Raw genomic sequence first — 15,708 nt, forward strand, 5'->3', positions numbered from 1 at the left:
TTGTCTACTTACCTTTTCCCTTAACATATCCCTTGTCCTAGTTGCTTGCGCTCTGCTCCTGTGCAGTTCTAGTTGAAGTTCCAGACAGCGCTCCTTCCAGTTGACATCTCGCGAAACACCCACACCCGATCCTACACCGAAAGATTCCAAAGAATCTGGACGGGGTACCGTACCAGTGACGCTGGTACCGGCACTCGAACTACCTCCATCACGTGCTCGACGAGGCAACAATCGTGGAGAACTTGGGGTTGACTGAGATAACCTAAAAGATAAACAGCACTCTAAAGTATCAATCCATATATCCATCAGTAATTTTAAGATAAGATATGGAATTTAGGAAGACTGACAATTACGGAAATGATACTATTCCTTATAATTTACACAGGAATCGACAAAAAGAAACTCGAAAAAACAGTTCCTCACAATTTTGCATGTTTTTGAATTCGTTTACTAGTGGTACTAATTACTAATACTAATAGTGTAGTGGTTCTTGTAATAAAATAACTGGAAGAAATCCTAGCATAAGGTATAATTTTATATAATTTATTTTAATGTAGTTCTTTTTATTGTTTAAAAATATACTATTATTCATGAATATAAATTTAAAATCACCTAATGATTGCAATTAATATCTTAATTCTCGTTCCCTCTGTTCATAAATGAATCTTACAATAACAAAATATCTGAATAGAGATCATAAATATTTTTGAAGCTTGACAAATTTATTGTTCGTATTATTACTGCGGCGAAGAATATATATTTATAATAATTCTGGACGGTTGGTAGAAGCTAATCGTCTTAACGAAACAACAGCTTAAAATCGTGTAAATTTGAAATGAATTTTAATGAATCTTTGGTGGAGTGCGTGTGGTATGTTGCATTTAGATTTTTCCATGTAGCCATACGGTTAAATTCACAAATCTATTGTGGCGAAATTTATAGAATTTACTCCGAAACAACATGTAACTACACGTTTACTCATTTAAATTTAAAAATTATATAAGGTGGGTGTGTTTTATCACGCCCACCATAAACTCCAAACATTTCTACGTAGGAATATTAATTACCTTTTGGAATTATTCTGTTCACTTATGAACAAAAAGTCAAAAAGTGGTTTAATTTTCGTTTGCATTTCGGACAAAAGTCATAATTTTAATTATGATAATATTATCAACTAAACTTTAATTTTAACAAAAGGTATACTATTTTACAATTAAATGTTAAAAGCCTAGAAATAGTTTCACGTTACCATTATATTCATAGTAAAAGATAGATAACCATAATTTCGTTATTATTAATTTTAATTTGAAAATTTGAAAGGCATTTGAAACAATTGGGTGCTTACATGTATTCTAATTTGTAATATCTATTGGTGAAAATGGATTTAAAAAAAACTTAGTAGTATTGATATATTCAGTATATTATTGATCATGGAACCCTTAATATTAAATTTTCTACATTTATTATTTATGTTGTTAGATTTAAAGACTACCGATCTACTACTGAAACTTGGTTTATAACTTCTGAAATTTAAATTTGTGATTTTAGTGTCAATGACGCTATGGGTAACCAAAGAAATTCGAAAATAATGTATTGCGAAACTTAGTGGACAAAAACCCAGCACAAACACTCAAAGAACTTTAAGATAGCCTTGCTGTTGATACATTTTTCCAAATCTACCAGACTAATTACCTTTAGTGGCGGTCTAATTGCCAAAAAAGCAAGAGTTTTGTATCGCATAAAATTGCCGATTAAAAATAAATCTATTAAGAGAATATCTAGTGCAAAATATAATAGGTTATACGAGGCGGAATATTCATAGTCATAAAGCGTTGATGTTTATACGGCGAAATAAACAAGATGTAGTGTATTGCGAGTTACTAAAACCGATGACAATTGAATAATCTGAAAGGAGTATTGCGGCAAAAAAAATCACCATTAGGTAGTAACAGGAGTAAAAGGATCCTCTTGGCCAAAACTTGACAATGCTAGGCCACACGTTATAAGAGTTCTGAAGGATACACATTGCAGCTAGAATAGGCAGTTCTACAACGTCCAAGGTCCAAACATAAAGCCTTCTTATATTACTTTCCAATATATCAATTAAACACAGCTTGGCTGACATACTATTTCGAAATACTGAAGAAAAGCACGGTAATCTAAAAAACAAGAAGATAAAAACAGCCCAAAAATATTTTGACTAATATATATAATGTAACAGTTTTACTCAATAAATATTATTTTAATGTAAAAAAATAATCCGCATACATAACAGGTCAATTGAAAAGTCCCCGGCCTGACACATAGATAGCGCTACTAGAACTAAATCCGTGTGTTTTTTAGTTAGCCCTAACTCTCAAAAGATGCGTGTATAAGTTTGACAGCTGTCGGATCATTAGTTTGTGAATTATAGAATTTTGAGTGAAGCAACTTTGGTTATTGCGAAAAAAATGGATAAAAAGCGTGGATGAAATGGAATTTCGCGTGTTAATAAAATATTGCTTTTTGAATGGAAAAGTACAATTGAAGCAAAAACTTGGCTTAATGACGAGTTTCCGGACACTGCCCCAGGAAAATCATCCATCAAGGATTGGTATGCGGATTATAAAGCGGTGAACGCAGTGGACGCTCAAAAGAGGTTGTTACCGACGAAAACATTTAAAAAATCCACAATATAATTGAGAATGACCGTAAATTGAAACAGAATGAAATAGCAAACACTCTAAAGATATCAACTGAATGTGTACATCATAAAATTCACGAATATTTGGGTATGAGAAAGCTCTGTACAAACTGGGTGCCGCGCGAGCTCACCTTTGACCAAAAAGAACGACGAGTTGGTGATTCAGAGTGGTGTTTGAAGATGATCAAGCGTAATAAACCCGAGTTTTTGCGTCGATATGTGACAATGGATTAAACATGGCTCCATCATTTCACTCCGAAGTCCAATCGAGTGGACTGCACACGATGAACCCGTTCCAAAACGTGGGAAAATGCAACAGTCGGATGGGAAGGTTATGACGCCTGTAGTTGGGATGCGCATGGAATAATTTTCATTGACTACCTTGAAAAAGGAAGGATCATCAAGAGCAACTATTACGTAACGTTATTGGAAACTTTAAAGGACGAAAAAAAATGGCCGCATTTTAAGAAAAAGAAAATGCTGCTTCACCAAGACAATGCACCGTGTCAAAAATCCATAAATTGGACTTCAAATTGCTTCCTTATCCACCGTACTCTCCAGATCTAGTTCCCAGCGACTACTTCCTGTTTTCAGATCTCAAAAAAATGCTCGCTGGGAAGAAATTTTCGTCGGATGAAGAGGTGATCGACGAAACTTATTTTGAAGCAAAGAACAAATCGTACTACAAAAATAGTATCGAAAAATTGGAGGGTCGCTATAATCAGCGTATCACCCTTGAAGGGAATTATGTTGAATAAAAAAAAACTAATTCTGCCAAAAAATGTGTTCTGCTATGGTAGCCCGGGAACTTGTCATTTGACCTTTTACAAGCACCTAATAAAATCAATGAATTAAAGTATAAATTATCTCAACAACCAACTAGTTCACCAAATTTAAGTTCAGGGAAGTCAAAATAACTGACCCCCGAACCGCCTTTTTGAATATGGTCTTTGGAAACTAAATAATAAATAAAATATTATATATAGTTTAAAAGAGTCGTTCAATTGTGATTTACTAAAAAGCTGTTCAAATTTCGTTTACATATATCCATTACTAGTTTAGTTTGAACTTTCGTTTACTTAGAAAAATCGAAACAAGTTTTGAAAGCTGATGAATTGGAAGAAGTTAATGGATAAATCTGCATCTGTATTAAACATGTTCAATCTTGGCCTTTTGGTTCCCTTTAATTTAGTTATTTTCAATAAGCGAAGAACGAACGTGAATATCTTTTAGATGACCTCACAAATTTTACAGCCCTTCTATAATATATATTCTATAAGATACCTTACTTTTTATATTGATTGATTTGTTAATTAATGTAGTTGAATGTAAACAATGAGGAAAAGCAACGTGTTTGCATTTTTAGAGACTATTCATATAAAAGTAACAAATATAAACAAAAACCAAGAGGCTAAAGCCTCTCTGTATACCACACTTTAAAAATTAAAATAAATATTCAGAATAATAAGACATCAATGAGTGAACTAAATTTTAAAACAAACGCCTATTTTTAAGGAAATCAAATAATTTAGGTAGGTCCTAATAGGAAAACAATGAAACAGAAAATATATGGGTTATTTAATAACATATTTCCTACTAGTTAATAAGTTAGTGTATTTAGTTAAAATGTGGGAGACGAGAAGGTTTATCTGCGAGCATCTCTTTTGTAGAGACATAGCAGGAGAAAGTATATCGTTCCTGAAGGTTCAAATATTGGGTCTAGTGCAAGCTGCACTAGACATTCTTATAATCTATAAATAGAAACATTGGAAGTATTTGTAACAGCATGAATATCAGCAAATTTATTTCCCGGTATTCATTATTATTGAACAATTTGTTGATTAACTCGAACCACTAATCGATATAAGAAAAATGTATTAACAATAGTTTGCAGAGAGTTCTGAAAGTCGGTACAAAAAAAAGGTTTTACAATGACCATTAAGTGAAATTAGAATATTTAAAAGGGCTGTCTTAAAAACTTTATTGTGCAGCCTGTGACAGATCTGTGACTTCAGAGATACCACCAGTTCATGAAGGCCAGTCTCACCCTTCAGAATGTAACTAATTCAAGATTTAAAAACTCCCAGCGCCATTCTCAAGGCAAAGTTTTAAATAGTATCTATACTTCGATGATACTGTTGCTGAATTATATAGAAAGTAGCGATAATCTAGTTTAGGTTTAAATTATAGATCTACAGGTCTTGCAGGTCTATAGATTGCGTGACTGACTAGGAATTTAATTATATTAAGATTGTCAAAAATTTAAAGTCTTCAAGGTGCTCTTCCAAAAGAAATAGTAGTCCACTCAGTAGAATTACTCAGAGTGAAGAAATGATGACTTCAACAGAAATAAACAACAGACAATTGATTTCGAACCACTAGAAAAACTTCTGAAGAAGAGTAATAAATTAAATCGGGATTTTATGGAACTCAGTGAACTACCATTGTATTATGGTGTAGAATTTTGTAGTTTACTAAAAATAGTGTAGCTACAATTCCCTAATTCAACTGTGTCACAGATCCAATCAGCTGGCTTAACGAACTTCTGCCATTGACTTGGACCCATGCCGGTTTAATAAATGTAATAAATTTAGCAGGAGCGGTCGTAATCGTATATTTTTTTAACGGTGCATCGTATAGCTGGGAAAGGAAATAATGAAAAGCCGTAATTGCCAGACTGGGAAAAAACAAATTGCAATCAATAAAAATGCCATATTACTTGTCGTAAAACTTTCCGCCATTTGTATTGTATTTTGCTTTTGCTTTCGCTTTAGCTCGCTTTATTCGTCTTCGCAGATTCACTAATGAATTCGCAGGATCGAAATGAAACCCATTATTTCGAATTATTAGAATAGTATCAATCAGTAGATCATTGAAACTATATAATAATACAATACTTCCAGATAGGTAATAGTAATTATTAAAATATAGTTTACAGAAACAATGTTTCGATTTTTTTTATTGTCATTTATTTGGTAAAAGCTATTGATCGTTTTTAAGTTGTATGTATTAGGCGCTTGCATGTTTGCTAATAATTTTTTCACGTTAAAAAGACGTTTATTAAGATACATTTTCATTATAACTATGAAACCTACTGTGAAATATACATTAATCATTTAGCTTTTCTAATCTACTTTTTCCGATCTTTATAGCAACATGCCTATACCGTTAAAAATTTTGCAGAAATTAATTGAAGCTTGTGCCAGCGAAAGTATATTAGATCGATCTGAATAAATAGTAATCAGATGCCTAGATTTTTCTATTCATTGTCTTCACATTTTTTGGATCATCCATGACATATGTTCTTTGTCATTGACATAAAAATTACCAAGTATAAATCGTTGAAACTAAAACCGACAATTCGTACATTGGGAAAGTTTCTAATTGTGTTTGCAAGCATCTGCAAACTAACTTGTACCAGAGCAAAAACATGTTATAGTTAATTTCATTTCTCCATGATAGTCGACTTTGGACTTGAAGAAAAACACTCACCAGGAATAAACTATTCCTGTTTCCAGCATGAAGAACAATATATCCAATAAATTATTAATAAATATTATGACTAACAAAACCTTATCAAATTTCGTTCTAATGTTTACGTTTTTCCATCAAATTTTTTTGTCTTTGCGCTATTTTTATTTTGTGTTTAGTTTTGAAATAATGATGTCTCATTTGCATGCTTTTAAAAATTATATTATTTTACAGTTTCTTCTGAAATAATTGCATTACTTTATGTTTATATTGAAAAAACTACTCACTATTTTTACGCATTTCATAAATTTGATCTCTAATATCAAGGTGGTCTTGATTCATCACACGTTTCATATTAGAACGGTTCCTTTTCAGTCAATCCAAGATTGTTTTAATTATTTGATATATTTTACAGTGTGCTACAACATGCTAACAAATATTTCCAACAAAAACCGCAGCAACTTAATGTTTATCAGTATCAATACTCTCTAACGCATTTTAGTGGCAAGAGAGGGCCTCCACTCCAGGCAATTGGTAATTGATTAAAGGTAATAGGTAATTGATTAAAGATGCACTCTGTTTTTGGCTCCGATAATAAACGGCGATATGAAATATATCAAAATAAGGAAAGCGCCAAAACAACTTGTAATTATTATCTCCAATGTTTTGAAGAATTTTGTAGGCTAATTTCGGTTACATGTTCAAACGTCACTCATGGAAATTCACGATGATTAGCTTTCTTCCAAAAATGCAAAACTCTCCAGTGCTGTGTGCACGGCAGCAAAAACCAACATAGGGCTATCGCGTCCCAAAGCGGCTTCTATTGTGTTAATGTTGCTACTGCTGCAACAATACTAAATATTTCAAACGAAAAAGCGGCTTCTCGGTCATCGGATAGCATAAATAAATCCACTTTTATAGAGTATAAGTGTATTCTCTTCTTTAGCTTAAGTAATTTAGTTTTATTTCATTTGGGAAATACATACTGATATATTAATCCCGTATTCGCCTTGCTTGTATATTAGTGCAAGTACAACAGAACAGTAGTAATAAATTAAATTGTAAATTAAGATTGTACCAAGCATGTCTAATGTAAGTTAATTAATAATATAAGTAATGTAATTAATTTAACAAATGTTTAAACGTATCAGTAATAAAATAAAATGCACTGTAGAGTAAAATGTGAAGCAAAATATTATCTGATTCAAAAACGATACAACTTGAGATAATCAATAAATTGGACATCATGATGACGTGAGTTCGCTGTTACTTTGAGTAGACTATATTCAAAATATTTTGTCCATACCCTGTATAAATTACAATTACAATTATAAATACAAAGATGTAATAGAAAATAAATAAAATTTACTAGTTAAAGCTTGAATTACTTTTAATTTTGTGTCAAGGATTTGTAGTAATAATCATCGATATGTTATCTAACCTACTTTTACATCACCACAAATCTTACCTGGTGAGTTCTCCCAGTCGAGTCAACGGATCGAACCCGCCGCTATGTCTCTTATTCTTCGCGTCGTCCGACATGTCCTTTCACTTTCTGGTTAAGTCACCTCCATAACACCGTGCAACAAACAATAAAAACATCAAAAACGATCACGTTTCGCTATATTCACAACCCAACTACGTAACAAAAGTAAACTATCGTCCAAACTTCAACGGGATATTATAAAATTTCGTAAAGGTGTCAAATGCAAAATATGGATGGAAGATTATATCACAAACGTGGTTTTAATGCACAACGAGAAGTATAATTCTCGTTATTATCATTATTTTAGACGATTATGAAGCACACCCGGTCATACGACACACCGTAATGCGATGAGATATCTTTAGAATCTCTTCGGATACTAAGAATGTTACAGACGCATTGGCCAACGACCCGTGGGCTATACTGTCTTTTCTCTTCGTTTTTTTCTTACTACGTCCATTCATACAAATTGTTCATTCAACACGTCGTCCCATTCTATCGTTAAGTGAACGATTGGTGAATGAAAATGCGCTTCCGATGCCCAGTAGCTCGTGCTTATTAACTTAACAAGTAAATATTCAACAACGTATTAAATAATTATGAAGCCTTGTAAGTCTAATGCATGTTTCTTGCAATGGATATCGATTGTGCTCGTCGGAGGCATTACTCTGAAAAGAAAAAGAGATCAATTAGTATATTGTAAAAATTTCAAAGTAATATATACCAATAATATCGATTTAATACTTAGATGTCAATTCACTCGAATATTGAGTTAAAATAGTTTTTGTTATGTAGATATATCGTTATCAAAATTATTTTTACTATTTAAATATATTTTTATAACAAGAGACTGTCATTCAAATATAAGATTGGTCTAATATGTTTTAACTAAACACCTATCATTAATATGCTAACTTCTATGTGATGATACGAATACTGATAATGCTTCATGGCCCATGTGATGTGAATTGACTGGACCTACAGCAACTACTAACAGTAAAAACAAAAATCATACTGGATAATATTATTAAGAATTAAATATTAAATAATATTAATTAAGTTGCGATTCAAGAACATATTGTAGTGTTCAACTAAATAATGTAGAGATGTTTCTTTAAAAAGAGATAAGGCGCCTTGTAATAACGATATAATTTCTAGTAGTGATTGTACCAATTGTACGTCATTAATTTTATAACAATTATATTGTGATATATATGAAATATATTAATAAATAAAGAAACTTGTTTCCCTTTGATAAATAATATCACGTTAGACAAAAAAGCATGACAAGTCAGACTCAAAATCAAGCAACTGTACTGATTAGTCGGAAGACCTTGATCTAATCTCAACTTGACCTAAAATCAAAGAGATTGGTTTATCAGCCAATCATAAAGCTAATTTGACCCTATACAGTTGTGTTAAAACATCAAACCAACTGGTAATATAATGTTGCCAAAACAAATTTCTCCGATTAATTACCAATGTCTATCGTTACGTAACCAACGAAGAGCTATCAAATGGATTTACGAAGTTATCCAAGATTTAGTCTTAAAACATGAAATAAGGTTACTAAATCATAGCAATGTCAGCTAGCTAGCACCACACGAACTTGTATAGTGTATAAGTGTTACTGTTAACTTTAGCTCAAGTAGCTCGACATACGTTTTCTAAATAATACATTATAGAAACAGTTTATTTTTTAGACCTTTAGATCAAAGAGCTACATAAACATACATGCCCAATAACAACACAATTCGTTTTACGTAAGTTTTGAAACGTGTAAACTTTAAAATAAGAAGATTTATTTTATTTGTTTTTATTTTAACGGCCACAAGTGGCAACTTGTTAGAACAATGTACGGAGAATACTGTCCAATCTTATTCTGATATAAACCATAGAAAAAATAGATATTTCACGGTATAGTCGATCTTGGGGAAATGTTTTGTTTAGTTCAATCAACGGTAGCGCTGCGATCGGAAGTTGTGATTGGCGAGTTTTTAAATTGTTGGAACCGTCACTAAAATGGAATATGATTGGTTCGGTCAAATTGTGCGAAGCCATCATTTTCGGGCATCCATTGTTGTTTGAAGTTTAGGTGTTTGTTAAAGTCAAGATAACTTCGTTTCACGTTTTGTATATATTCTGTTTTACATTAATTGTTATTAAGTAATATACAAATTTATTACTATGCATCCGTGTAGTAAAAGATGTAGTGTACCTGGATGTAAATCTACTACCGAAATCAGACATCGGTTCCCGAAGAATGATCCCGCTCTTTTTTGAGTCGATCAAGATAATAGTAGTAAACTATCTGGATTAACCATAATTCAAATATACCAACGGCATCCTATGTGTCACAGACATTTTAGTGAAGAATTTAGAGTTACCCTTATATATCTATTATATGTTTGTTTATTTATTGTTTGTTTACAGAAAGTTAACTTACTTATGAAGACGTTAGCGGTGACAATAAAAACATTAATTTAAATAATCTTCCAAGTTGTTCGAGTGCTGTCAATGTGATATCCCCAAATAAAGAAGTCTTGCAAGAAGGTACTAATAAAAACCATTTTTAATTTTAGAATATCTTTAAAATATTTGTAATTCTTATATATATCTTTAACTTTTTAAAACAACAATAGCAATGTTCAATAAAAGAAACTCCCCGAAAAGGTAATACTTTTGATACATAATTTGTATAGTTAATACTAAAAGGGCTTTTTTAGCACGTAAAAGCTACAGTGGCATTAAAAGGAAATTGGGTTCCTCTCGTCAAACATATTTGTCAGACGAAGCTAAAGATATTTATAAAAAAGTAATAACGTCTTATAAACATATCACGAGAAATAAGAGATTAGTAGCCTCATACAAAAGCAGATTTGCAAATATTAGTTCAAGTTTGCGTGCAGAGTTACTAAAAAACTTACTTGAACATGTTAATAAGCCGACAGTAGATTTCTTTTTTTCTCAATTGGCAAATCAACCGAAGACACCTAAATCTAGACGTTTCACAATACAGGAAAAAGTTTTTGCTATTGCTCTTTTAAAATCAAGCGGCAGGACCTATAAATTATTGTCAAAAATATTTGCTTTTCCCTTAAAGAGTATTTGTTTAGTATTGCTTAGACAAATCCCAATGCGAACAGGGTTAAATGAGCAAATATTTTTGTCACTGAAAAGCGCAGTTCAAAATATGAGCATGCCAGATAAATCTTGTATTGTGATATTTGACGAGATGAACCTATCTTCCAATTTACAATATAATATTAAGAAGACTGTATCAATGGCTTGGAGAATACAGGAAGCCATAAAAGGACAGCCATAGCAGACTATATAAATGTGTTTATGGTGAAGGGATTATTTCGAAAATGGAAACAACCTATCTCCTTCACCTATTCAAAAGGACCAATTAAATCGACATTATCAAAACATTTTATTGCTAAAGTTATTGAAAAATATCAAGAGATAGGTTTAAAGGTCCTTTGCACAGTTTGCGACCAAGGGTCTGCTAATCAGGCTGCCGTTAATAGTTTGCCGTCCAGGTCAAGAACTTGTTCCGAATTTCAAGTAAATGGGGGAAAAATAATTCCACTTTACGATATTCCTCATTTATTTAAAGGAATTCGGAACAATTTGTTAAAAAAAAATTATACATTAAACTTGATAACAAACTAAACATTGTAAAATGGGAGCATATTATAGATCTGTACTACATCGATAGAGAGGCGCCGATGAGGATATGCCCAAAATTAACAGAACAACACATAATCCCAGGCAACATAAACAAGATGAAAGTCAAGATTTATACACAAGTATTCAGCTATACAGTGGCATCACATTTGGTGACCTTCTCAAAGTGGAGTAAGAATGCTGAAATATATCATATATTAATAATAATTATAATTTTGTCTTGTTTTCAGAAGATAATCTTCCGAATGATGCTGAACAAATAGGTGCTGTTATAGCCTTTTTGGATAGTTTATTCGATAGCTGCTATTGCAGCAGAAAAACAGCGCCTGAATTCAAGCCTCTCCTTGAAGCCTTATCCTTAAGCTCAGAACACGAGGAATTTTGGAGTTAGCTATCATGTGTTTAAACAGTGCCAAATTTTATTGCCCTGTTAAAAAAGTATTTATTATCACCAGAGGTTGTAGAATCACCAGTAGAGTCTATATTTTCAGTTCCAGATAACTTTGCTCTGAGGAAAACAAGAGTGGGACGTTGCACGTTAGTCTATATTTCAGGCTATCTGATAAAACTTCTGAGAAAAAAGACAACGTTCAATATCTGCCTAGATTCCACATTAAGTAGTTCCACAGATCAAAAACTCGATACTGATTTTATAGAAGCAACGCAGCCGCGTAGACCCAAATTAACAACTCCATCAAGACTGTTTTACTATACTGTTTGTAGATCTTTAAGCTATCTCTTTTATATGATACCTAGATTTTTCCATAAAAACAACATTTCTGTTATTTTGAGAGATGTCTTAAATAAACACATAAATTTTAGACGTTTCAACTGTCCAGTTCATAGCGATTTTGAAGACCAAATTTTAAAACTTATTGTGAGATGTTCATTGTATTTTTGGGTTAACCAAGTTAATTCAATATTAACAGGGAAGGACTTAAAGTTTACCTTCAGTATAGCAAAAGTACGAGATAGAACTCTAATAGATCCTATAAAATTGATGGCACTAAACAAATACGAAAAAGGGAGGAGGCGTTATAGAAGATTATTTTAATATTGTAGTATTGTATAGGATTTTATTTTAATAAATTAGATTTTTAAATTAAATTTGATTTTCATTCTAATATTATTGGCCAATAAATGTGACGTAATAAAATAATCACGTGAAATAGCAGACCAATCAAAGCAAATTATTTTCCTTACAGGTTTCTATATAATATTTTTAAACTAACCAATCAAATTCACTTCAATATCGTAGTGTAGTTGTATATATCAGTCTCGCTAAATAACACACCAGGAAAAACAAGCAAAATTTATTATCAAATTATAATTTTATTAATATTATATCTCTGCCTTAACAAGTGAGTCACAGCAATCTACCTTTGGTGGCCGTACAACTGGAACTGCAAGTTTTTGGCCAAATTTCACTAGACTAATTTAGTTCACACCAACCTCAGTTCGCCTTCGGTATCCTTATACTATGCGACTTAGGTGCCAAGAATACATGGACTAAAGGTGATTTACATGGTATAAAAGTACGGATATTTCCTAATTCCAATAGTTAATGACTAGGTGACTAAAAGCAAATTTAATCCACCTTTGATGATCTTACCGCTCAAGCAGCAAAGCTTTTACCCAAATACTACAAAATTGTCGATTGTGGCTTGTCAATCAAACATATGGTAGGGAATTATGTTTGTAATCAGTAAAGTTTTTATTCCAAACCAAAGCCCAAAAGTAGTACAGTACACACGCTTTATTTATTGTCGTAAAGATGTAATTCGTCGCAAACGAAAACTAAAATATTGGCTACTATAAATTATGAACATTATCATAAAATTATGGTAAATCGAAAATGTTATGAAAGCAGAGCGTGAATTAATCATGAATCATTTAAATAACTAAAGAGGACTTTTGAGAGCACTTAATTATCGATCATTTGCCGCATTGACCTCATTAAATAATGAATAAATTTGCCCTTGAAGAAAATCCACTGTTGCGATGTGGATTTTTTATTAGATGTGGATAATTCACATAGCCCAACCAGACTTTTCTAAAAAAAATGCATATAACTTGGAACACTTCTATTGACATTCTTCTTATCTGAGAAACTGTAAGTTTTTGGGAATTTAATCAATTAATAAGCATGTGCATTTTAAAAAACTCTAACTTGAATGACTAAATTTGTGCATAGCCTTGTATATAGCAGGTCAATTAAAAAGTCCCCGGCCTACCTTAGTAAAAAACATTCTTTTGGCAAAATTAGTTTTTTTTATTCAACATAATTCCCTTCAAGGGTGATACACTGATTATAGCGACATTCCAACTTTTATATCATTTTTGTAGTACGATTTGTCCTTTGATTCAAAATAGGCCTCAGCTTCGGCGATCACCTCTTCATTCGACGAAAATTTCTTCCCAGCGAGCATTCTTTTGGATCTAAGAACAGCAAATAGTCACTGGAGGCCAGATCTGGAGAATACGATGGATCAGGAAGTAATTCGAAGCCCAATTCATGGATTGTTTCCATTATTTTCACTGACTTGTGATACGGTGCATTGTTTTGATGAAGCAGCACTTTCTTTTTCTTCAAATGCGCCCGTTTTTCGGCGATTTCGTCATTCAAACGGTCCAGTAACAGTCTCTGTTGATTGTCCTTCCTTTTTCAAGGTAGTCAATGACAATTATTCCATGCGCATCCCAAAATACAGACGCCATAACCTTGCCAACCGTCTATTGCGTTTTCTCACGTTCATCGTGTGCAGCCCACTCGGACGACAGTCAATTGGACTTCGAAGTGAAATGATGGAGCCATGTTTCATCCATTGTCACATATCGATGCAAAAACTCGGGTTTATTACACTTGATCACCTTCACACACTACTCCGAAACATCAACTGGTCGTTTTTTTGTTCAAAAGTGAGCTCGCGCAGCACCCACTTTGCACAGAGCTTTCTCATACCCAAATATTCGTGAATGATATTATATACACGTTCAGTTGATATAGAGTGTCTGCTATTTGATTTCATTTTAATTTACGGTCATTCAAAAAACCGACATAGGTTTTTTAAACGTTTTCGTCGGTAACAACCTCTTTTTTGCGTCCAATGCGTTCACCGTCTTCGGTGCTCATTTCACCACGTCTAAACTTAGCATACTAATCCTTGATGTTTCATTTTTCTGGGGCAGTATCCGGAAACCAGACGTCAAGCCAATTTTTTGCTTCAACTGTATTTTTTACCTTCAAAAAGCAATATTTTATCAACACGCGAAATTCCTCTTTATCCACTTTTTCACAATAACAAAAGTTGCTTCACTCAAAATGCTATAATTCACAAACTAATGATCCGATAGCTGTCAAATTTATACACGCATCTTCTGAGGGTTAGGGCTAACTAAAAAACATATCGATATAAATCTAATACCGCCATCTATGTGTCAGGCAGGGGACTTTTCAACTGACCTGTTAATATGTTGCTTTCTATTTGAAATTGCTTGAATACACTACACTTGAAAATATAGTATGTTTGTTTTATTAAGTATTCTATTAACAGCTTCGAATATTTATGTTAATTTTCCATTACAATATGGAACTTTTGCAACTCTAAGTTTTTTGGATATTTTCAAAATATCTACGTCATACAATTCAAGAAACTGTGAAAATATTAGTTTAAAATTAACTAAACACACAACATATATGCGTTTAGTTAAGAATACTTCTTTAGTATACCTATAGTAACACCTGATTGTTATTAAAATTATGTAAGCTTTCAACAATATAATTACTAAATAATAAATATCAATGAATTCAAAAAATAATCCTCGTTTTCCGTGGCAGATAAATCAGAAATAAATCGAAACATTCGTATTGTTATGCGTGCAAAAGTGCAATAAAACTATATCAACATCCAAAATACTCTTCTATGGTTAAAAGGCATTATAAATTACCATCGCGTGGTCGTATACACCGTTCGCTCTATGTTTTTCTCGAAGGCAATTCAGGTATATCACGCCGAGACACGATATTTTTTTCATTTACATACCGGTCTGGCCCAGTGTCACCGTATGAAAACTTAATAAACGTAATAAATTTGTACGCTAATGTTATCCGGCCGAAATTTCAATGTGAGCTTTCTGTTTTCGTGTCGAGAACAAACCCCATAAATGTTAATTAACTTATTATAAGGAACCGACCAGTAAATTATACATTATCAAGCAAAATCACACTTCGCAATCGTCTGAACTAATCACAAAAAAACAAACTAAACTTGTTTCGTTGAAATTGATCATATGGAAAACTTGTTTAAAAACGGTATTACCTGCTTGCATGTATTCTGATAAGGTATATCTATTGATGAATGTTTAAATAAGTTAAATA

The 15,708-nt window shown here is 32.4% G+C and overlaps 1 protein-coding gene and 1 long non-coding RNA gene across 10 annotated transcripts in view; one reads left to right on the plus strand and one right to left on the minus strand.

Annotated features, from left to right (window-relative positions):
• LOC143194396 (uncharacterized protein CG43867) overlaps positions 1-15,708 on the minus strand; it is a 510,718-nt gene that overhangs the window by 441,976 nt on the left and 53,034 nt on the right. For all 9 annotated transcript variants that reach the window (XM_076401131.1, XM_076401127.1, XM_076401129.1 and 6 more), the window contains exons 2-3: positions 7,623-8,308; positions 13-262 (exon numbers count right to left, since the gene is read on the minus strand). In XM_076401131.1, the coding sequence (XP_076257246.1) occupies positions 13-262; positions 7,623-7,696 (324 nt within the window). In that variant the 5' untranslated portion in view covers positions 7,697-8,308. The remainder of the gene's footprint in view (positions 1-12; positions 263-7,622; positions 8,309-15,708) is intronic.
• LOC143194266 (uncharacterized) lies at positions 10,026-12,437 on the plus strand. The gene is made up of 3 exons (XR_013005282.1): positions 10,026-11,501; positions 11,561-11,768; positions 11,822-12,437. It is a non-coding gene; the product is annotated as an uncharacterized LOC143194266 (long non-coding RNA).

Source organism: Rhynchophorus ferrugineus, unplaced genomic scaffold (genome assembly GCF_030347505.1).
Source record: "Rhynchophorus ferrugineus isolate W39M unplaced genomic scaffold, kcgeb_rfMv2 rfM3, whole genome shotgun sequence".
NCBI classification, from domain to species: Eukaryota; Metazoa; Arthropoda; class Insecta; order Coleoptera; family Curculionidae; genus Rhynchophorus; species Rhynchophorus ferrugineus.